A 23,837-nucleotide genomic window follows, 5' to 3' on the forward strand; every position below is an offset into this window, starting at 1 on the left:
CGCTGCTGCACTCAAGCCTGGGTGGCAGTGAGATTCTGTCTCTCTTTCCCTCTTTCTCCCTTTCTATATATAGAAAGAAAAATTATTTTTAAATTCTAGAATGAAGTTGTCTATGCAAGGTGAACTAAAAGCACTGTCTGTAAATAAAAAATTATAATTTTCAACTACAGATTTATAAAGTTATAATTTAATACTTAGTACATTTTTGTGATTGAAAATTGCAAAAGACTGAACTAAATATTATATAATACATGGTTAAGTGTTCTATTTTTAAACGTGTTAATTAAAACTTTATTTTTCAGATTTTGGAATCTCTTTTTAAGGTATGTTCAATATATCACTTCTTAAGCCTACTAAAACTTAACACAGAAATACATGCCAATGAAGAAGAGGTTTCTAAATTTTAAGGGAGTAGAAGGAATTCCATACTTGCTGCTCTATATGTTTAAGAATTTTATGTTCATTTGTATAGTGCATTAGCCCCATTCTGAATCCCAAGTGATATTTCGGTCAGGGCTGATATTTGATGGATGAAGAGTCACAGACACAGACACACATTTATATAGATATTTATTTCATTGCTGAAATTTAAATAGTCACTATTTCTTTTTTTGTCCCTCTTTTGTTTTCTTAAAGTGGTTTCAGTGGCAAGTCAATCAGATGGAAGAAGTAAGTCTAATGTTTTAAAATTGTTAATATTTTTTAACTCATTTGAAAACCAATTTGGATTATGTATAAGTTAAGCATGTGTAAGTCATTTTTGAATAACTGTTGGTTATAAAGTAATCTTTTGATTTAGGTAGACAAGGAGTAAGTGGATGGGATAAAATATTTCTCAGTGACTTACACCCTATGTCCCTGCATATATCTGGTGTACTCCAAGTTTGACTGACACATGTTTTTTCCTAAAATTGAATAATGGAAACTAAGTTATCATTTTTTTCCAATTTACATAAAAGGGCGATGAGAGAATCTTTCACTTTAAAACTTTCTACCATATTTAAAAAAATCATGCTAAATGATGATGTATGTATAGACATAAAATTATGTATCGATTTTCTATAGATGAAATATGTTATTTTAATGATGTTCTTTTACACTTTTGATTCAGGTACTTTACCATTAGTTTGAGAACTACTGGTCTCAAACTAGGGGCTTAGGGGCTTTTAATTCTACTTTGGAAAACACTTTATATATGCTGTTAGTATATTGGAATGATTTCCAGGGTAGCTTTACTGATTTACAGAATTATTTTAGTTCTCATTTGGTCACACTTATGGTTCAGTCCAATTAAACACTCTTGAAGCCCAGGCTTTTCAAAGAAAAGAGGCCAGTTTCTTTGGGGGTGTAAAGTTAAAGGATAAATATAGATAGAACCTTAAATGCATGAACTGGGACTATATCCTAGCATCTTCTCATTGTTTTATCTCTGGTCCCAGAATAGAAGACTTTCATGGTCTATATACTCTTTGCTTTAGGATACATTTGATTGACATTGGAAAAGTGTTAGTCATTCTTTGATTATGGCATAGTGGTCATTATCCTTCCAGAGAGGTAGGGTTAAAGTGAAGTCTACTATTCCTCTACCCTCTTTTAAAAGGTGTTCTTCTTTGCAACTTTGGAAACTCATCTTGTCATCTTCTTTTCATCCATCAACCTCTTTTTATTATTTTATTAATGGGTTTACTTTTACTATTCTTTTACACTCAGTCATGTCAATGTACATGACCTATCCAAAACCCTGGCCTCTTACTTTCTTGACTTCCTCATCTCCAAAGATCTCTTGGCCTCCACTTCCAGTCACACTGTGCACCTTGTCATTAACAAAATTACTTTATTTTAAAAATCACTAATTTAGGCAACTTATTCTTGAACTATAAATTTCTGTTTTTCCAATTATTACTTTAAATACTGCTCTGGCTGCCAAACACTTGGAATACTCTAAATGTAAGTCATTGGTTGGAACTCCTTCAATTCCTGCTACCTAACAAAATATTAACATCTGTACTCATTTTCTCTTTCATTTTTCCTGTTAAGACAGATATATTGTTCTTTCTTATACATATGACTAATTATTTCGCTTCTATTTTGGATTTCATATCCTCTGGTCTTCTCAAGATTCTGTGTTTGTTTGTTTGTTTGTGTTTTTGAGACAGGGTCTCATTCTGGTTGCCCTGGCTGGACTGCAGTGATTTGATCTCGGCTCACTGAAGGCTTGACCTCCTGGGCTCAGGTGATTCTCCAACCTCAGCCTCTCAAGTAGCTGGGACCACAGGTGTGAGCCACCATGCCTGGCTAATTGGTATTTTTTTTTAATAGAGATGGGGTTTCGCCATGTTGCCCAGGCTGGTCTTGAACTCCTGGACTCATGCAATTCCCTCGCCTCTGCCTCCCAAAGTGCTGGGATTACAGGTGCGAGCCACTGTGCCCTGCCATGCGTTCTCAAGAACTTTGATTAATTAATTATTCTCTCTTGTATATTCAATTTCTCTCATTAAATTTTATCCTTCCTTTCAATTTTTAAATATGCTCTTTTATCTCTCATTTGATCCACATTCCTCTCTAAAGGCCTATTTCCATGTCCTCTATTAGCCTGTTTTAAAAAAATTATTTTGTATGCAAATTTACTCATATTAGGGAAACAGTCATTAGATTATTACCAGGGTGTAAAGGCAAAGCAGATTTATAAGCGAGTGGAGAGAAAAACAGAGTAGACAGTCTTTGAACAATGAAACTAATTGGGTCTTTTTTTTTTTTTTTTTAAGTATTCAATGAATAAACTGGCACCTAGTGAAGAGATTAATCTGGGCACTCTTTCCTTGTAAGAGACAACTAAGGGTATTAAGTAAAACAATTAGAGTTGTTTATGGATTTCCTGTAATAACCCTTAAGAGTTTAGCCATGGAGCATGTGTCACACATTCAGAGCCACATTTATTTGTATATTAATTTACTATACACTATGCTCTTATTTCCCAAGCATTTCTCAATCTATCCAGACTGAATTCTGTCTCTCTGACAAGTAAAACATTCTCTCCATATGGTTCCCAGTAAATTGTATGTTGTTAAATTAAACAGACTTTTTTTTTTTTTTGCCTCAGCTATAATTAATATTATTGATTGTGCCCTCATTTTTGAAACACTATTCCTTTGGCTTCTGTGAATTACATTTTCCTGGCTATTGTTTTACCTCTTTGGCTATCTTCTTTTTAAAGTCCCCTCCTTAACCCAACCAGTAAATGTTGGAGTACCTCAAAGTTTTATCCTATGCCTTTTTTCTTTTTGCTCCAAACTTTCTCCCTAGGCAGTCTCATCCAGTTTTTCCATTCAAGTATTATCTTTATGCATGTAATTTAGAAACATATACCTTTTGCTCAAAATGTTTCTCTGAACTCCAGGGTTTGTATATAATTGCTTACTTGACTATTCCACCTCAGATGCAATGGGTCAGAAATATGAATTTTTTCCTCCTAAACTCTTCTAATGTTCCCTATCTTAGTGAATGAGTACTATTTATCAGATTGGGTAAATGTGAAATGTGGAAACCATTCCTGACAACTCACTTCCATCTATTCCTGATATTTAATCTATCCACAAGTCCTCTGGGTTTTACTTTCTAAATAACTGTCAGATGTGTCCACTTTTCTCTGTGTCTACACCTTATTGTTAGTTACTATCATGTCCATTATGCCTGAAATCCCAACCGGTGCATTCATAATCACCAGGAGGAACCCCCACTACACAGTATACTTCTGATCTGGAATTTCAAGTTTTTCAATGTTTAAACCCATCATTGCTTATCTTAAATATTTTATTAATTTGGTATACCAGATACATTATCTAAAGGTTTGTATTATCTGCTGTTTTTCAAGGAGTGTTTCTCTTTTTTTTTTTTCGTAAATTTTATTTTAAGTTCAGGGGTACATGTACAGGTTTGTTATTTACGTAAACTCATGTCACAGGTATTTGTTGTACAGATTATTTCATCACCCACATATTAAGCCCAATACCCAATAGTTATCTTTTCTGCTCCTCTCCTTCCACCCTCATGTAGACCCCAGTGTCTATTGTTCCCTTCTTTGTGTTCATGAGTTCTCATCATTTAGCTCCCACTTGCAAGTGAGAATATGCAGTATTAGGTTTTATGTTCCTGTGCTAGTTTGATAAGGATAATGGCCTCCAGTTCCATCCATGTTCCTGCAAAATACATGATCTCATGCGTTTATATGGCTGCATAGTATTCCATGGTATATATATACCACATTTTCTTCATCCAGTCAACCACTGATGGACATTTAGGTCGATTCCATGTCTTTGCTATTGTGAATAGTGATGCAGTGAACATACACATGCACGTGTCTTTATGACAGGATGATTTATTTTCCCTTCGGTGTATACCTAGTAATGGTATTGCTGGGTCAAATGGTAGTTCTGTTTTTAGATATTTGAGGAATCACCATACTGTTTTCCACAACAGGGAACTAATTTATACTCCCACCAACAGTGTATAAGCAATTTTTTCTCCACAACCTTGCCAGCACCTTTTATTATTACTTTTTAACTTTTTAATAATAGTAATTCTGACTGGTATGAGATGGTGTCTCATTGTGGTTTGATTTGCTTTTCTCTAATGATCAGTGATGTTGAGCTTTTTTTCATATGATTGTTGGTCCCATGTATGTCTTCTTTTGAAAAGTATCTATTCATGTCCTGTGTCCACCTTTTTTTTTTTTTTTCTTTTTTTTGAGACAGAGTCTTGCTCTGTCGCCAGGCTGGAGTGCAGTGGCACGATCTCGGCTCACTGCTACCTCTGCCTCCTCGGTTCAAGCAGTTCTCCTGCCTCAGCTTCCCGGGTTCAAGCAGTTCTCCTGCCTCAGCCTCCCAAGTAGCTGGGACTACAGGTGTATGCCACCATGCCCAGCTAATTTTTTTTTTTTTTTTGTATTTTAGTAGAGACAGGGTTACACCATGTTGCCCAGGCTGGTCTCAAACTCCTGAGCTCAGGAATCTGCCTGCCTCAGCCTCCCAAAGTGCTAGGATTACAGGCGTGAGCCACTGCGCCTGGCCTTGTCCACTTTTTAATGGTGTTGTTTGTTTGCGTCTTATAAATTTGCTTAAGTTTCTTATAGATGTTGGATATTAGGCCTTTGTCAGATGAATAGTTTGCAAATGTTTTCTCCCAATTTCTAGGTTGCCTGTTTACTCTGTTGATAGTTTCTTTTGCTGCACAGAAGCTCTTAAGTTTAATTAGATCCTATTTGTTAAATTTTGCTTTGTTGCAATTGCTTTTGGCGTCTTCATGGAGTCTTTGCCCATTCCTGTGTCCAGAATCATAATGCCTAGGTTGTCTTCCAGAATTTTTATAGTTTTGGGTTTTACATTTAAGTCTTTTATTCATCTTGAGTTAATTTTTGTATATGATGTAAGCAGTGAGTCCAGTTTAAATCTTCTGCACATGGTTAACGAGTTATCCCAGCCTCATTTATTGAATAGGGAATCCTTTTTTCATTGTTTGCTTTTGTCAGGTTTGTCAAAGATCAGATAATTGTAGGTGTGCAGCCTTATTTCTGGCTTCTCTATTCTGTTCCATTGCTCTATGTGTCTGTTTTTGTGCCAGTACCATGCTGTTTTGGTTACTGTAACCCTATAGTATAGTTTGAAGTTGGGTAGTGTGATGCCTCCAGATTTGTTCCTTTTGCTTTGGATTGCCTTGGCTCTTTGGGCTGTTTTTGGTTCCATATGAACTTTAAAATAGATTTTTTCTAGTTCTGTGAAGAATTTCGTTGTTAGTTTGATAGGAATATCATTGGATCTATAAATTTACTTTGGGCAGTATGGCCATTTTAATAATTTGATTCTTTCTATCCATGCACATGGACTGTTTTTCCATTTGTTGGTATCATTTCTGATTTCTTTGAGCAGTGTTTTGTAGTTCTCCTTGTAGAGATTGTTCACCTCCCTGGTTAGCTGTGTTCCTAGGTATTCTTTTTGTGGCAATTGTGAACGGGATTGGCTCTTGATTTGGCTCTTGGCTCGACTGTTGTTGATGTATAGGAATGCTAGTGATTTTTGTACATTGACTTTGTATCTTGAGACTTTGCTGAGGCTGTTTATCAGCTGAGGGAGGTTTTGGGCCAAGACTTTGGGGTTTTCTAGATACAGGATTATGTTGTCTATAAGCAGGGATAGTTTGACTTCCACTCTTCCTATTTGGATGCACTTTATTTCTTTCTCTTGTCTGATTGCTCTGACCAGGACTTTCAATACTGTGTTGAATAGGAGTGGTGGGAGAGGGCTCCTCAAGGAATCTTTCTTAAAGTGTAGTTGGTAGAACATGTTTAAATGTCACCCAAGATACCTGTTATAAGTGCACGTTACTGGATTAGATTTCTTTTGTGAGTCTGTGAGTTAGGAATCTACTGCTTCAACAGGTAGGAAACAAGGGATTCTCATGCACACTAACATTTGAGAATCTTGTGATAATCTTTTTACTGCTGACAAAATTTATTGTCAGTACATGCTGGCGAGGTTAATGTCAGTGATCATGTTGCATTACATGTTGCATTAACAGAGATACATGTGGAAACCATTAGAGTATATGGTGAGCTGCACCAGAGAAATGTAGGCTGAGCCTGCAGTAGCCTGTACTTTTCAGAGTTGTCCTGCTGGAATCTGTGCCCCAAGGTCTTTCTGAAGAAACCATTTAGCTGATAACCCACTGTCTATATTCCATACTCTTTTAGTTCTGTGACTTCATCTTTTTTCCCAGAAAGGACTTCTGTTAAAATTTAATGTTTATTGGGAAATGTAATGTATCAAGAGTCTAATCAAGGGACAAAAACCACACAGTAATTTGGTTAGGGAAAGTTTGATATAAAGAATTATTGTAACAGAGGAATATCTACTGAAGGATATTGATAGACATTCTACTAAAGGAGTAAAGATAATTCTAATGAATACAGGAGTAGAAGATAGAGGGAACAACTTCAACTCCTAGGGTGGAATCAGAATATGAATATCCCCAATCATTCCCTCCCAGCAATGCAGGGCTAAGGTGCAGAACTTCTGAAGAGGGAGCAGCTTTCATCACTACATGGCAGAGAAGTTTGCTGGGCTGCGAGGCTGGTGGAGCTTGAACTCACTGGGAAGCTGTCCATGAAGGTGGTACACTTAGGAATCTGCCCTCTGTGATGCTAGGAAAGCCACCTTCCAGAGAGGTGCTGTACTTCCTGCTGGGAAGCTGTTCACAAGGGTGATATGTTGGAAAACTTCCCTAAGGGAGGCTCTGCACTGGTGAATTTTGCTACAAAGTTCTGGGGGAAGCTGCCCATAGGAATCTGCCATGACAGGGACCTTACCAGGAAGTCATCCATGAGCTGATGCTGTTGAAATTTTCTGGGGGTGAGTACTATAAAATATACTACACACTGCCTGAGGAAGAAGCAGAGAGAGACACGAAACTAGGAAGAGAAGCTTCTTCCTCTTCCAATGCCTCTTCAGGATGCTCTGCTGAAAAAGGTTAACATCAGACCACCGGTCAAGGAAGAAATATTCCACTATCTCAGACAACACAATGAAGAATAGATTGTTGAGGTGAGACACAGTAAACTGATGACATTATTTTTGACTCAATTTATGATTTGTGGCTTCTTATTTGGGATCTTTCCTTTGTCTATAAAGTTTCCATAGGTCTCCTGCTTCCCTTCCATCTATTCTGTGTTCCTTGTCATATCTTCCCTACACCCAAGCTCAGACTTCTAGTGTGTTGCCCAGCATTTACTTCCTGCTGTTACATCCTACTCTCATTCCACTCATTCCAAAAATGAAGTCTCTGTTCTAAATCCCCAATGCTGGAATTTATCTTTGCTAAGTCCTTGACTTCATTTTTTCTCCAACTTTTCCTCCTAGCATAAGGATTGGAGATCTCTACATGGGTGGATCTCTGAATTTAGGGCAAGCAATTATTTTAGCATTACTCTTGTAAATATTCTGTGTCATTTTCCTATCAAAACTTTCTGACCCCAATTGCTGTTCTGCTTGTTTATGTCTCCACACATTGGCTGTTTGTAGGTTTCTTTTGCTGTGGTTTCTGGACACTCATTCTTGCTGAATTTTCTTTAAGTAAACTTATTACCTAGAATAGTAATTATGGTCATCTTATTCTGTGAATTTTGCTGTTTCTTCTCACTGCCTGTTATTTTTTAGCTTGGTCTATTCTAAAGGTCTCAAGACACACAACTATGTCTCAGTCTTCCCCACGCAGACTGGAAAAATGCTAGTTCCATAGACTTTTATATTTTAACTTCCGGGAGTTAGTAATAGACAGTATTAGCCTTTGAGAAAAAATTATTATCTTTAGTTAATTTACCACAGTAAGGGTATTCTTAAAAAGAATTTATGGGAAACAATTTAGAATTACTCTTGTAAATATTTTGAGTTGCATTTATTGTTATTGGACTTGCTTAAAATTCCTATATATTTTAACATTAAACAGATTATTAGATTTCAGGTTTTACATGTAAAAACCATCACTGAGCTGTAATTCTGTTCATAGATAATTGCTCATATAAATACATTTGTAAAATATTATAGCATTACTTGGCTATAGCTATAGATAAGAATAATATAAAAATTACTTTGATTTAATAAAGGAAATAATGAAATTTATTTGAGGTATGGGAACAAAATGGGTATTTACTAAGTAACTGGTTAATTTTATTATTTTAGATAAGTAAAGATCAAACTCTTTTACAAGCAGAGCCTCCAGAACCTGACAAAACAGTCACTTTAAGTATTGCACAAATAGTACGCCTTTTACAAAGATTTGAAGAACTGAAGAATCGCCTTAAACAGAGGTCTAAATCCTCCTGGAAAGTCATGTTGTCTAAAACCATGTAAGTGAAATATCAGAACTAATTGAATCAAAAACAATAAGAAATGGTATATAATTAGCACTGAATGTAAGATAATGAGTCAGATATGATGGCTGTACACAGGGCTTCTTAGTCAAATCAGGTCTAGTCAACTTGTTTCTATTTGCAATTTTTAATAATCTGAGATGTGCAATACAGGAGACATTAGCTGCATATGGCTATGCAAATTCAATGTAGAAAATCAGTTTCTTAGTCACACTAGCCACATTTCAGGTGCTTAGTACCCACATGTGGCTGTTATTAGAAAGTTATATTGGACATTGCTAGCTTTGAAATATCCGGCTCATAAATTCTTTTTTCAGTTTGATTAGGTAACTCCTAGTAATAAATAGGAAACTAAGATCTAATGAAATACTTCATTGTTGATGAACAAGTTCATTAAAAATTATATCAACAGCTTATCCAAGTAAAAGTTTTACATTTATAAGCAGCCATGCTTTTGCATTAAACAGACAAAACATTATTTTTTAGTGTTAAAATAGAATATACGTACCCATAGTTGGGAGGGACCACTAGTTATGCAGTTACGTTAGTGATATCTCTGTCAATAACTGAAAATAATGAAGAGAGTGGTACTTGAGTTGGCTCCTGAGGGTTGCATAACTAGATCCTTGGCTCAGAGGTTAAGGTTTAGACCATATTCATACTTGACATTTAAGTGTCTGCTGTGTACTAGGGATTTTTGTAGTAACTTTACATGTATAATCTTTGATTTTCATAACTACTTTATGAGAAAGGTACTATTATACCCCAATTTTAATGAGAATAAACTGAAGCCAATAGAGGTTAAGTAATGTACCTGGCTGAGTTCATATAATAAGTAAGTGGATGAAACAGGTTTTGACCCAAAGGTCAGCTAGTCTCACTCCAGAACTTATGTCCTTCATCATTATATGACTGATAATAATATTTGACAAAAAGATACCTCATGTTTCTAACAATTTATTTTTGCTATTTTTGTTGTTAATGTTTTTGGTATACTTAATTATATTCATGGCCTACATGGAATTCATAAAATTGCATAGTTTAGTTTGACTTTTCAACTTGTAACTTGTAAGTTTACCTTAGTGTCTGTGAATAAAGATTAAAGATATGTTTAATTTTTATTTTACAAACTTCATATGTCTAGACTACACATTTTAGTTCTTATTTTAGTGTAATTTAAACTCTTACTCTTTGATATATTAAAAAATGTTTCATTTATTGAACGTGAACAGGGATGAAGAAAATCGACCAGAAGCAGTGAAAAGTTGTGAAGCTGTAGCACAGAAAATTGAAGGTGATAATATTTTATACATGTTTGTCCTTAAAAATTTTATTAAAAATTTTGTTATTATTTTTATCTTTTAAAGAGAGAGTCTCACTCTGTCACCCATGCTGGAGTGTAGTTGCATGAATATTGCTCACTGCAGCCTCAAACTCTTGGGCTCAGGCGATCCTTTCTGCTCAGCCTTTTGAGGTAGCTAGGACCACAGGCACAAGCCACTGAGGCCAGCTGATTTTTTTTTGTACACATGTAGGTCTCACTATGTTGCCCAGACTGGTCTTTAACTTCTGGCCTCAAGAGATCCTCCTACCTTGGGCTCCCAAAATGTTAGGATTACAGGCATGAGCCATTATGCCCAGCATGTTTGACTTTTATGGGGTTTCCTAAGTGTATTAACATTTTGAAACTTAAAGTAAAAAAATTTACAGTTATAAAATTATACAATGGTAAATTTAGATAATATTTAATAGTGAGTTTGATATTTTAATAAAAGTTTTTATTATGTTCCAGATTCTGGGAACATACAAAATGAATACAATGTGTATCCCCTGTGCAGACAACAATGTGGTTGTTACTTCCATAAAACTTACAGCTTAGTAAGGATACAAGTACATTGTCTAGCACGTTAGTACAGTGTTATGCATGATAAAGGCATGTGGAATTTGCATTGGGTCCACAGAAAGGAGCAATCTGTTCAACCTAAGGAGTTAGGAAGACTTTATGCAACTTTAAAGGGAGAATAGGATTTAGTAAAGTAAAGAAGGGAAATATTTGGTATTTTAAGAAGACAATAGCATGAACAAACAACATACATAGAGAATTACAACTGGATTGGTATTAGAGTAAGAAGCGATATATAGGGATGAAGTAACAGAGGGCCAGTCATAGTGGGAATGGATGCTCTGCTAAGGAGCTTAGACTTTTTAAAAAAATAATAAAGAATCATTGAAGATTTTTTGTAGGATTTAATTTTAGAGAAGTTTTTTCCTGACTGCACTGTAGAAGCTAGATTTGGGGACTAGGAGTAGGAAAGGGAAGTTATTATATCTTAGATGTGTGATAAATACCTATATTCAAAGACTAGTGAAAAGAAGAAGGGAGTCAGGTTTGAGAAATATTTACTTGAAAGTTGGTGACCGGATATAGAAGGAAGACTAGATAATGATGGTACAATCAACGAATATAAGCGAATACAAGAGCAAAAACAAGTTTTGGTGAGAAAGTGGTTTATAATCAGCTGTTACACACATTCTTTTAAATGTTACTATTTGTTGCCTGATTGGGAAGATCTGCAGTGTTGGCAGCTATTATTTTTTCAAAGTTTTCTTTCTTTTAATAAGTTCCTAAAATTAAAACAATAAAATTTAAACTCAATTAGTATATATAATTGCTGTTTGAAATTTATAGTGACAAATACACTTTTAATTATTTCAGAATTCATAGAAGCCCACTCAACTGATGAATTTAAAGGTGTTTCTGCAACAGAACCACGTAAGTTTCCATTCATTAAAGCATTATTGTGATAATAACCTCTGTTACATTAATTTCTATAATTTAAAGTAATAATTATTAGATTAACAGTGCAGACTCCCTGCCTTGGAGTTTGGAGCCATACAGTTGAGCTGGTTGTCAAGCAACTATTAAAATTCTTAGTTAAGGATATGTGTTATTGAAACTAGTTTTTTTTTTTTTTTTTGAGACAGAGTCTTGCTCTGTTGCCCAGGCTGGAGTGCAGTGGCATGATCTCAGCTCACTGCAACCTCTGCCTCCTGGGTTCAAGTGATTCTCGTCTCTCAGCCTCCCGAGTAGCTGGGATTACAGGCATGCACCACCACACCCAGCTAACTTTTATAACTTTTGTGTCTATCTATCTATCTATCTATCTATCTATCTATCTATCTATCTATCTATCCATCCATCTATCTATCTATTTTTTTAGTAGAGAGAGTTTCACTATGTTGGCCAGGTTAGTCTCGAACTCCTGACCTCAGGTAATCTGCCTGCCTCAGCCTCCCAAAGTGTTGGGATTACAGACGTGAGCCATTGCGCCCGGCCTAGATTAATTTTTGAGGAGTGCATGTTAGTACATGGAATGGAGGATTATGAGTTGTGATTAGAACATAATACTGAAACGTTGGCAGGCCTTTGAGGTGTAGCAGTGACAAATTTAAGTAGTTTGTAGATTTTGTTACTAGGAATTATATCCACAAATGCTTTCACTGCAGATGAGTAGTTGTCAGTTCAGGAATATAAAGAGCTGCTAGAGCTTGTCTGTTAAGTTTATGACTACTTGTCAATAGAAGGGAGTTGTGATTAGAACATAATACTGAAACGTTGGCAGGCCTTTGAGGTGTAGCAGTGATAAATTTAAGTAGTTTGTAGATTTTGTTACTAGGAATTATATCCACAAATGCTTTCACTGCAGATGAGTAGTTGTCAGTTCAGGAATATAAAGAGCTGCTAGAGCTTGTCTGTTAAGTTTATGACTACTTGTCAATAACTTACTCATGTCTTAGGGCTGGAGAGAATTTTGAAATAATAGTGTAAAGCACACTGTGGAATACAGTTCAAAAGTAGAAAATAATGTTTGCTTGGAACAGGTTGCTGGGAATTCTGCCCTCTTTCAACTTCAGCTTTAAACCCAAACCTTGCCATGTTTAAACCAAGGACAGCTGCACATCTTACAGCACTCCCAAGTTCTGTAGAGATGTCTGATCCAAGAGAGGTCTGACTGACTAGGTGGGGTAGAAAGGTGTATAGAACTTTGGACTAGATAGTGAAAACCTCTGTATACATCAAGGGGAATCCGTTGTACATCTATGAACCTCTCAAGAGCTCTCTCTTTTTCTCTCTCTCAGTCTGTATGGTTGCCTTCCTTCTAATATTGTACCTTGGCTTCCACAAACACTGAACTTTGTTTCCTAAACTCAAGGCAACCAGTATGCTCTGAGTTCCCCTTCCCTATAGTGTGGACTGGCAATTCCAGACAGCAAATTGGGGTCATCACAGGGCCTTTCCACTTTATTACCATATATTCTGCTTTCACTGTTTTCCAATTTCTGAATACCACTGTTTCATGTATTTTTGTCCAGTATTTAAGTGGTTTAAGGTAGAAGAGTAATTCTGGTCCCTGATGCTCCATCATGGATGAAAGCAGAAATCCCTGTACTCACTCATAGTTTAATGGAATACATCTTCCAATCAGAAAACCACATTTCAAAAGGATAAAATATGGTTGAGATTTTACTCATGGTTCTAAAGGGGAGCAGAGGACAGAATTATATTGTGTAATATGGAGAAAATGCTTTGCAAATTCATAAGATCTTTTTCCAATGGCGGTTGTTTCAGTTTCTTAGCTCTATTAGTATAGACTTACTCTCTTTATTGCTGCGTTTTACTTGTTCACTATCATTTTCTTTTAAAAGTACCTCCTCTCTTCTTCTCTGGCCACACTTAATTCTCTCTTCCCTTCCTGTTTCCTAAATTCTATTAAATCTTATAGCCTGGCTGGCAAGACGGAAGCTACCTTTGTATTGCACTCTGGTTTTGCTTTTAGGTCACAATTTCATCTTGATGTTGCTTCATTTAATAGACTATTTTTTAGAGAAGTTTTAGGATCACAGAAAAATTGAACAGAAATTATAGAGAGTTCCCATTAGCGCACTCCCCCCACACCCCGCTTACTGCATAAAGCTTCCCCTATTATTAACATTTTGCATTAATGTGATGCATTTGTTATGGTTGATGAACCAATTTTGATACATTATTATTAACTACAGTCCATAGCATACATCTGGTTTGCTTTTTGCCTTGTACAGCTCAGTGGGTTTTGACAAATGTATCATGTCATGGATCCACCATTACAGTGTCACACAGAATAGTTTAATTGCCCTAAAAATCCCCTGTGTCCCACCTATTCACCTCTTCCTCCATCCACCTGAATCTCTGGAAACCACTAATCTGTTTATTTACTGTTTCGATAGTATTTCCTTTTCAAGAATGTTGTATATTTGATATTAGTCTTTCTTTTACCTAATAATGTACAGTTAAAGTTCCTCCATGTCTTTCAATAGTTTGACAGTTTATTTCTTTTTATTGCTGATAAATAATAAATTTATGGATTTACTACAATTTATCCATTTACCTGTGAAAGGGCATCTTGGTTGTTTCCATGTTACGGCAATTATAAATAAAGCTGCTATTAACGCTTTTGTGCACGTTTTTTTGTGGATGTAAGTTTTCAGCTCAATTGGGTAAACACAAAGCAGCATGACTGCTAAGTCATATAGTAAGAGTTGTTTAGCATTATAAGAAACTGCCAAATGAGCATGCAGAGGGGCTGTACCATTGTACATTCCCCCCTACAATTGAGGAGAATTCTTGTTGCTCCACATCTTTGTCAGCATTTAGAATTGACAGTGTTTGTGCTTTTAACCATTCTAATAGTTTTGTAGTGATATTTCATTGTTTTCATTTGCAATTCCATGATTATGCATGATGTTGAGCATCTTTTCATATGCTTATTTGCCATCTGTTTCATTTCTTTGGTGAGGTGCTCAGATCTTTTACCTATTTTAAAAATTGGGTTGTTTGTTTTCTTATTGTTGAGTTTTAAAAGTTCTTTTTATATTTTGGATACAAGCCTTGTATCAGATATGTGTTTGGCAAAGATATTCTCTCAGTCTGTGGCTTATCTTTTCATTCTTTTAGCAGTGTCTTTTGCAGAGCCAGAATAAAGTCAAACTTACCATTTTTTTTTAATTTCATGATTGTGCTTTAGGTGTTATATGTAAAAATTCACCTTCAGACTCAAAGTTACCTAGATCGTCTCTTCTACTGTCTTGTAAAAGTTTTATAGTTTTGCATTTTATAATTATGATCCATTTTGAGTTAATTTTTTTTTTTTTTTTTGAGACGAAGTCTCACTCTGTCGCTGGAGTGCAATGGTGCCATCTCGGCTCACTGCAACCTCTGCCTCCCCATTCAAGCGATTCTTCTGCCTCAGCCTCCCTAGCAGCTGGGACCACAGGCATGCGCCACCATGCCCGGCAAACTTTTGTATTTTTAGTAGAGATGGAGTTTCACCATGTTGGTCAGGCTGGTCTCGAACTCCTGACCTCGTGATCTGCCTACCTCAGCCTCCCATAGTACTGGGATTACAGGCGTGAGCCACTGTGCCTGATCCATTTTGAGTTAATTTTTGTGAGAGGTGTAAAGTCTGTGTCTAGATTCATTATTTATTATTACTATTTTTTGCATTTGGATGTCCAGTTGTTTCAGCATCATTTGTTGAGAAGACTACTCTTTCTTCATGGAGTTGCCTTTGTTCCTTTGCCAAAGATCAGTTCTGTATATTTGTGAGTCTATTTCTGGGCTTTTTATTCTGTTTGCTTGTCTGTCTATTTTGGCAGTGCTACATGTCTTGATTACTTTAGCTTTTAGTAAGTATTGAAGTTGGGTAGTGTCAGTCCTCCAATTTGTTGTTCTTCAACATTGTGTTGATTTCTCTGGGTCTATTGCCTTTCCATATAAACTTTGGAAATAATTTGTTGGTATCCAAAAAATACCTTGCTGGAATTTTGATTGAGATTGCATTGAATCTATGGATTAAATGGACAAGAACTTGTATCTTAACAATATTGTATCTTTCATTCTATGAACATGAAATCTCTCTCCATTTATTTAGATCTTACTTGCTTTCTTTCATCAGAGTAATGAACTTTTCCTCATATAGATCTTGTACATATTTTCTTTTAGATTTACACTGAAGTGTTGAAATTTCAGTGCTACTATAAATTGTGTTAATATCTATAATTTAAAATTCAAATAGTTCGTTTCTGGTATATAGGAAAGCAATTGCAATTAACTTTTGTGTCCTATACATTTGCAATAATTGTTTATTACTGGATATTGGTGATTCTTTGAGATTTTCTATAGAGACAGTCACATTATCTAACAGACAGTGCTACTTCTTCCTTCTGATTTTCTTATCTTACATTATTGCATTAGCTAGGACTTCCAGTATGATGTTAAATAGCATGGTGAAAATGGGCATGCTTACCTTCTTCCTGATCTTAGGGAGGAAGCATTTAGGATTTCACTATTAAGTATGATGTTAGCTGTAAACTTTTTGTAGATTTTTTTTATCAAACTGAGGAAGCTTACTTCTATTTTATTTATAATTTACAAAGAGTTTTTTAAAATTATGGATAGGTGTTAGATTTTGTCAAATACTTTTTCTGCATTTATTGATATGATCATATGATTTTTCTTCTTTAGCATGTAGATTACATTAATTGATTTTTGATTATTGGACCAGCCTTACATACCTGGAATAACCCATTTGGTTGTGTTGTGTAGTTCTTTCTATACATTTATGTATGTGATTTGCTAATGTTTTGTTGAGGATTTTCATACATGTATTCATGAAAGATATTCATCTATAGTTTTCTTTTCTTGTGATGTCTTTGTCCGGCTTTGGTATTGGAGTGATACTGGCCTCATAGAACGAGTCAGGAAATGTTCCCTATGTTTCTATTTTCTGGAAGAGATCATAAAGAATTGGCATAATTTCTTAGTTAAATGTTTGGTAGAATTTGCCAAGTGAAACCATCTGAGCATAGTACCTGCTGTTTTGGAAGGTTATTAATTATTGATTCAATTTCTTTTATATATGCCTATTCATAATGTCAATTTCTCCTTTGTGAGTTTTGGTAGATTGTGAATTTCCAAGAATTTGTCCATATAATTTAAATTATCAAATTCATTAGCATAAGTTATTTATAGTATTTGTTTATTGTCCCTTTATGCCCATGTGGTCAGTAGTGATGGTCCCTCTTTCTTTTTTGCAAATAGTAATAATTTTATTTCTTGCTTTCCTATTTGGATACCTTTTATTTCTTTCCTTGCTTAATTGCTCTAGCTAGGAATTCCAGCACTATGTTGAATAGAAGTGGCAAGAATGAGCATCTTTATCTTGTTCTTCATCTTAGAGGAAAATCTTCCAACTTTTCACTGTTGACTGTGTAGCTGTGGGCTTGTGATAGTTGGCCATTATTGTTTTGAGGTACATTCCTTCTGTATCTAATTTGTTATTTTTGTCAGGAAAGAATGTTGAATTTTTTCAAATGCTTTTTCCCATATATTGAGATGATCATGTGATTTTTTTATTCTATTAATATGGTATATCACATTTATTTGCATATTTGAATCATCTTTGCGCCCCAGGGATAAGTCCCACTTGGTCATAGTGAATGATTCTTTTAATGTGCTGTAAATTCAGTTTGCTAGTATTTTGTTAAAGATATTTGTATCCATATTCATCAGAGATGTTGGACTGTGTTTTCTTTTCTCATAGTGTCTTTGTCTGGCTTTGGTATTAGGGTAATACTAACCTTGTAAAATAGTTCAGAAGTACTACTTCCTCTTCAAGATTTTGGAAGAATTCGAGAAGGATTCTACTAGTTCTTTAAATGTTGGGTAGAATTAGGCCATAAAACCATCAGGTCCTGGTTTTTTCTTTTTTTTTTTAAATGGGGGATTTTATCACTGAGTCAGTCTTCTTACTAATTACTAGTCTGTTCAGACTTTCTGTTTTTTCATGATTTAGTCTTGGTAGGTTGTATGTGTCTATGAATTATCCAGTTATTTTAAGGTATCTAATTTGTGGGTGTATAAATGTTCACAGTAGTCTTTATCCTTTGTATTTTTGTGGTATCTGTTATTATGTCTCTTCTTTCTTTTCCGATGTTACTTGAGTCTTGCTCTGTTTTCTTAGTCTAGCTAAAGTCTTGTCAATTATGTTTATCTTTTCAAAAAACCAACTCTTAGTTTTGTTGAACTTTTCTATGATTTTTCTAGTCTCTATTTTATGTACTTCTGCTCTAATCTTTTATTTCCTTCCTTTTACTAACTTGGGCTCAGTTTGTTCTTTTTCTAGTTCCTTGAAGTGTGACATTACATTATTGGAGCTCTTTTTTTCTTTTTTTAATGTATACTTTGTTTATTTATTTATTTGGAGACAGGGTCTTGCTCTGTTGTCCAGGCTGGAGTACAGTGGTATGATCATAACTCACTCCAACCTCAAACTCCTCGCCTTAAGTGATTCTCTCACTTAGCCTCCTTAGTAGCTGATATTGCAAGTGTGGGACACTGTGCCCAGCTTTAATGTAGATTTTTATTGCTATAATCTCCCTTTTAATAACTGCTTTTGCTGCATCACATAAATTTTGGTATGTTTCCATTTTTGTGTGTTGTGAGATATTTTTTGATTTCTTTTTGAATTTCTTTTTGACCCATTGTTCAGGAGTATGTTAATTTCCACATATTTGTAAATCTTTCAATTTTTCTTCTGTTATTTATTTCTAGTTTCATGCCACTGTGATTGGGAAATACCTGATATGATTTTAGTCTCCTTAAATTTTATAAGACTTACTGGCCTCAAGATCTGTCCTTTAGAATATTCCATTTGCACTTGAGAAAGTTCTATATTCTCCTGCTGTTAAATGAAATATCTCGTATATGTTTGTTAGGTCCATTGGTGTAAAGTGTAGTTAAAATGTAAGGCTTCCTTATTTGTTTTCTGTCTGGATGATTTGTTCATTATTGAATGTAGAATACTGAAGGCCTCTGCTATTATGGTATTGCTGTCTATCTCTTTCTTCAGATTTATTAATATTTGCTTTATATATTTAGGTGTTGCAGTGTTGGGTGTGTATATATTTGTTATATTCTCTTGAGCTTTTTTCATTATATAATAACCTTCTTTGTCTCTTGTGACTGTTTTTGACTCAAAGTATCTGGTCTGATGTAAGTTTAGCCACACCTGCTCATTTATTGGTTTCTAATTGCATGGAATACCTATTTACATCCCTTCACTTTTATTCTGTGAGTAAGCAGCATGTAGTCTTGTTTTTTAATTTATTCAGCCTTTCTATGTCTTTGAATTGAATAATTTGATCCATTTACTTTTAAGTTACCTTTAATAAATAAGGACTTACTATTGCCATTCTGTTAATTGCTTTTTAGCTGTTTCGTAGATCCTTTGTTCTTTTATTCCCTGTTTGCTATCTTCTTTTGTGATTTGTTGATATACTTTTACTCCCCTCTAAGCATTTTATGTTTTTGATGTCATAATTCACATATTTTATATTGTGTACACCTTAGGAAATTATTGTAGCTATAGGTATTTTGTTTGTCTTTTACCCTTTATTCTGTAGACATAAGTGATTTACAGACTACTGTTACAATATTATAGTATGTAATTTTACTATATACATACTTTAACCAGTGAGTTTTATACTTTCATATATATTTGTGTTACTACTTAGTGTCCTTTCATTTCAGATTGAAGAGCTCCCTTTATCATTTCTGTAAGGCAAGCCTGATGATGATGAACTCTCTGAGCTTTTGTTTGTCAGAGAAAGTATCACTCCTTCATTTTTTAGACTAACTTTTTTGGGGAAAGTATTCTTGGTTGGCAGCTTTTTTTCTTGAAGAACTTTGAAAATATCTTCTTACTCTCTCTTAGACTGCAAAATTTTCACTGAGAAAACTGCTGTAGCCCTGTGGGGATTCTCTCTGTGTGAGAAAGCTCTTTTCTCTCTTGCTTTCAGGATTCTCTTTTTGTTTTTAATTTTTGACGGTTTGGTTATAATATGTTTTGGTGAAATATTCTTTTGGGTTGTACCTGTTTGGAGACTTTTTATCTTTCTGAATGTTTATATCCTTCCCCATATTCAGGACATTTTGAGCCATTATTTCTTCATATAAGCTTTTCCCCCTTTTTCTCTTCTTCTTTTTTAATTCCTATAATGTAAATGATAACACTCTTGATGTTGTCCCGTAAATCCTGTAGGCTTTATTTATTTATTTTATTTTTCAGAATTAAAAAATTTAAATTTTTGTATATTTAGAGGAGATAACTTCAGATTTCTTACATGTATATGTTGTGTCGTGGTGAAGTCTGGGCTTTTAGTGTACCCATCACCTGAATAGTGAACATTGTTTCCAATAGGTAATAGCCTTTAAAATTCCTTTGTATTCTTTATTCTTTTTTTCCTAACTGTATATTTTCAAATAACGTTCTTTAAGTTTACAGATTCTTTCTTCTCCTTGATGAATTATATAGTTGACATATTTTTTGACTTATCTTTTGTAATTTTAATTGTATTAATTATATTCTTTGGCAGCAGAATTTCTGTTTGGTTTTTCTTTATGATTTCCATCATTCTGCTAAACTTCTCATTTTGTTAGTGTGTTGTTTTTCTGATTTTTGTTGTCTATCGGTGTTTTCTTATAACTTACTGAGCTTCCTTAAAACTAGTATTTGAATATTTTGTCAGATATTGATAGAGTCACTGCTTCTAGACTTTATGGACTAGTTTTATATGAAAAGATCTTCACCTATGGGGTGGTTGTGAGTACACTAGCTGGGTGGGATGTGGCAATTCAGGATCCAGTGAGGATGTGGCAGTTTAGTGTCCATGTAGCTTTTTTGGCTGTGGTTGATGTGGGTAAAAATTTCAGCGGTGTGCAGTGGCCAAGGCCATAGGTATCTGCAACAGTGGCAAAGCCTGACAGAATTCTTCTGATCTCTTTTACTTCCCTAAGGGAAATTGTGGCAGAGGTGATACCTCTTTGTTCTGGGTTTGGCTTGTGGGTGTGCTTGTAGTGACAATGGTACCAATGTCTGATGCATGATACCTGTGGAGTGGTCAAGAAGCTTGGATCTGGGAGCACAGGTATGTATGGATTGACAGTGGCTTTCAGGTCCAGATGCTAGTGTGTGCAAGTCTACTGCTGCTCTGAGGACTGTGATATGGATATCCCTGCTGCATTAATGGTTCTGGTGTCTAGAATGCAGGCACTTGTTGAGTGGTTGCAGAGCCACATTCTGGAATGTGGTCACACCTGGAGAGCAACAGTTGCTCTGGGGCCTTGGGTGTGGGCTAGCTTGTTGTGGTGGTAGCTCTGATGTCTGACGCATGTGCAGTCAGAGTCTCAAAGAGTTGCAGCAGAGCTGAGGTTACAGCCCGCATGTGTACTGAGAGACTGCAGCTTCAGGGCCCTGGGCAAGGCTAGCATGTAAAGCCAGCGGCTCTGGTGACTATATTATACATGTGCATGGTGCAGCCTCAGAGATGTGGACTGGAATGTGAACACATGCAGAACAACAGTGGTTCCAGGATTGAGCTGTGGCTTAGCTCACTGTGGCAGTGGCTCAGATACCTGGAGCATAGGATTCATAGAGGAGTGGCAGAGCTAGGGTTCATTGCGCAGGCTGGTGCAGAGTGAGCATGCCTGTATGGCCTGGGATGGGGCTAGCCTTCAGTGAAAGTGGCTCTGGTGTCTGAGGCATGGGAGTGCATGATGCAGCCTTCTAGCAAGTGCTGGAGCCTGGGTACATATGGAAAGATTGTGACTCTGTGGTCTGGGTCACCCATGGAATTGGGGCATGGTGGCTTTGGTCCTGGGTTGGCAAAACAGTGACTCCTTCTTGGTGGTGGATGGAGCAACATTTTTCTTATCTGGGGGTTTAATGGTGGCAGTGGTTAGTAGTTATGTTAGTGGTGAGAGCTGTCAGTGTTCTCTGTAGAGCAGGCTACTAGAACCATGGTGGGACCTGTGGTTCCTGCACTATTCCTCATTCCTTGCCGTCTCCAGATGTCTCTGGTATGCTGATCTCCTCAGCTATCCTGTCTGTGTGGTTATTCTCCATTTTTTTCTGCTTTACTATCTTGCTGCAGCTTCTTTGAGACTTTGAGCCCTACCAAGGCCACTTTCATCCATGGATAGCTGTCTAGTGGTTGTTTTTTTAGGGGGGAGATGAAGACTGTTATCTCCTACTTTCTCATCTTGCTAATGTCATTTTGTGTTCTTCCTTTTTTTCCCCCAGGACTGTTTTCTAATGGCTTTTTCTTCTTTCTGGGGACTGAATTTTCAAATTGTAACTGAAATAAGAGTTGATGTTCCTTGTAGTCCTTTACCATATTTAGGGCAGAATTTAAAATTATCTCATATGCTATGATCAGATTACTCTTAAAATATTATTTTATTTTGGCCGGGAGCAGTGGCTTACGCCTGTAATCCCAGCACTTTGGGAGGCTGAGACGGGCTGATCATGAGGTCAGGAGATTGAGACCATCCTGGCTAACATGGTGAAACCCCGTCTCTACTAAAAATACAAAAGAATTAGCTGGGCGTGGTGGTGGGCACCTGTAGTCCCAGCTACTTGGGAGGCTGAGGCAGGAGAATGGCGTGAACCTGGGAGGTGGAGCTTGCAGTGAGCCGAGATTGCACCACTGTACTACAGCCTGGGTGACAGAACGAGACTCTGTCTCAAAAAAAAAAAAAGAAAAAATATAATTAATGTTTAGGAATTGTTGTATGCTTCTATGTTATTTAATATTTTCTTTGTGTCATGTCTTGTTTATCTAGCAGAAAAGTTAGTGCAGGGACTGTCTTCTGTCATATACTTTTTATGTCACAAGATTGAAGAGTCTTGTGGTACTACCCGAATAGTTCATTGATTATTGTAGATCCTTATTATGTTGGTTCTCCTTTAAGTAGCATCTTGGGTTCTCTTTTGGGTTCTTTGATACAGTTGTAAAGCTTAGTAGGTTAGCTGGATCCTTCCCATAGACCTTATTGACTTAGCAACATCAACTAAAGCAGTTCTCTTTTAATATCCTGGAGTCCCTCTGATATGCCATATCATAAGAAGGTCACATACATTGGACATTAATCCAGTTGTCTTTTACTAGATATATCGTATTGATCAAGTTATGTAACCTCTCTGAGCCTGAACTTCTTTATTTGAAAATTATGACAGTGTCTTATTTTTTAGATTATTTTAAGAATAAGAGAATGCAATATAACATGATGATTTGCACATAATAGGTATTTAATAAAATAGTAGCTATGTTCCTCATAAGCATTCTGTAGCCTCATGTAGCCCTGCTAGCCACTCTTTATGTTTTTTTAGCTTTCACATCTATAGCAGTTGTATTTAGCATAGAGCTATAACTTCAGCTATTTATAAAACCTTTAACATTTTTGACTTTTTAAATAATAGAAACTGCTCATTCAATGACTAATCGATTTAATACCATGTTGAAAGTATTTGAAAACCAGGCAAATATGTTGGAGAGGTAAGCATTTTTTATTTTTGCATTTTATTTTTCTATTTTAAAAAAAAGACAGATAAAATTGTATTTTTCCATATGTAATATGCTTATTGATAAAAGTTAGTATGTATTTATTGCAGAAATATTGAAAACATAAAGAAGAAAATAATGCCTCTGTCAACAAATTTAGAATTTCTTATATCAATTTTTATGATTTTATGTATGTATAATGTTTAAATGGAAAATTATAAACATAGAGAATGTAAAATGAAATGTAAAATATGTGCTATGGGAAAATAGTATGTTGGTTTCTCAAAAAATTAAAAACAGAATTACCATATGATTCAGCAATTTCACTTCTGGGCATGTATACCCCAAAATTGAAAACAAGAGTGTTGAAGAGATATTTGTACATCCATGTTCATTGCAGCATTATTCACAGCAGCCAAAAGATGGAAGCAACCCACACGTGCAACAATGAATAAATGGATAAACAAAATGTGGCATATAC

General features: G+C 35.6%; 1 protein-coding gene across 1 annotated transcript in view; it reads left to right on the forward strand.

The window, feature by feature from the left end:
• Positions 1 to 23,837, forward strand: part of CCDC7 (coiled-coil domain containing 7) — a 442,752-nt gene that overhangs the window by 16,452 nt on the left and 402,463 nt on the right. Inside the window, exons 5-10 of the mRNA XM_028826154.2 lie at positions 303 to 323; positions 637 to 669; positions 8,727 to 8,893; positions 10,150 to 10,211; positions 11,634 to 11,690; positions 23,275 to 23,350. Coding sequence (XP_028681987.2) covers positions 303 to 323; positions 637 to 669; positions 8,727 to 8,893; positions 10,150 to 10,211; positions 11,634 to 11,690; positions 23,275 to 23,350 — 416 coding nt within the window. The remainder of the gene's footprint in view (positions 1 to 302; positions 324 to 636; positions 670 to 8,726; positions 8,894 to 10,149; positions 10,212 to 11,633; positions 11,691 to 23,274; positions 23,351 to 23,837) is intronic.

The sequence above is a fragment of the Macaca mulatta genome, chromosome 9, assembly GCF_049350105.2.
Source record: "Macaca mulatta isolate MMU2019108-1 chromosome 9, T2T-MMU8v2.0, whole genome shotgun sequence".
In the NCBI taxonomy this organism is placed as follows: domain Eukaryota; kingdom Metazoa; phylum Chordata; class Mammalia; order Primates; family Cercopithecidae; genus Macaca; species Macaca mulatta.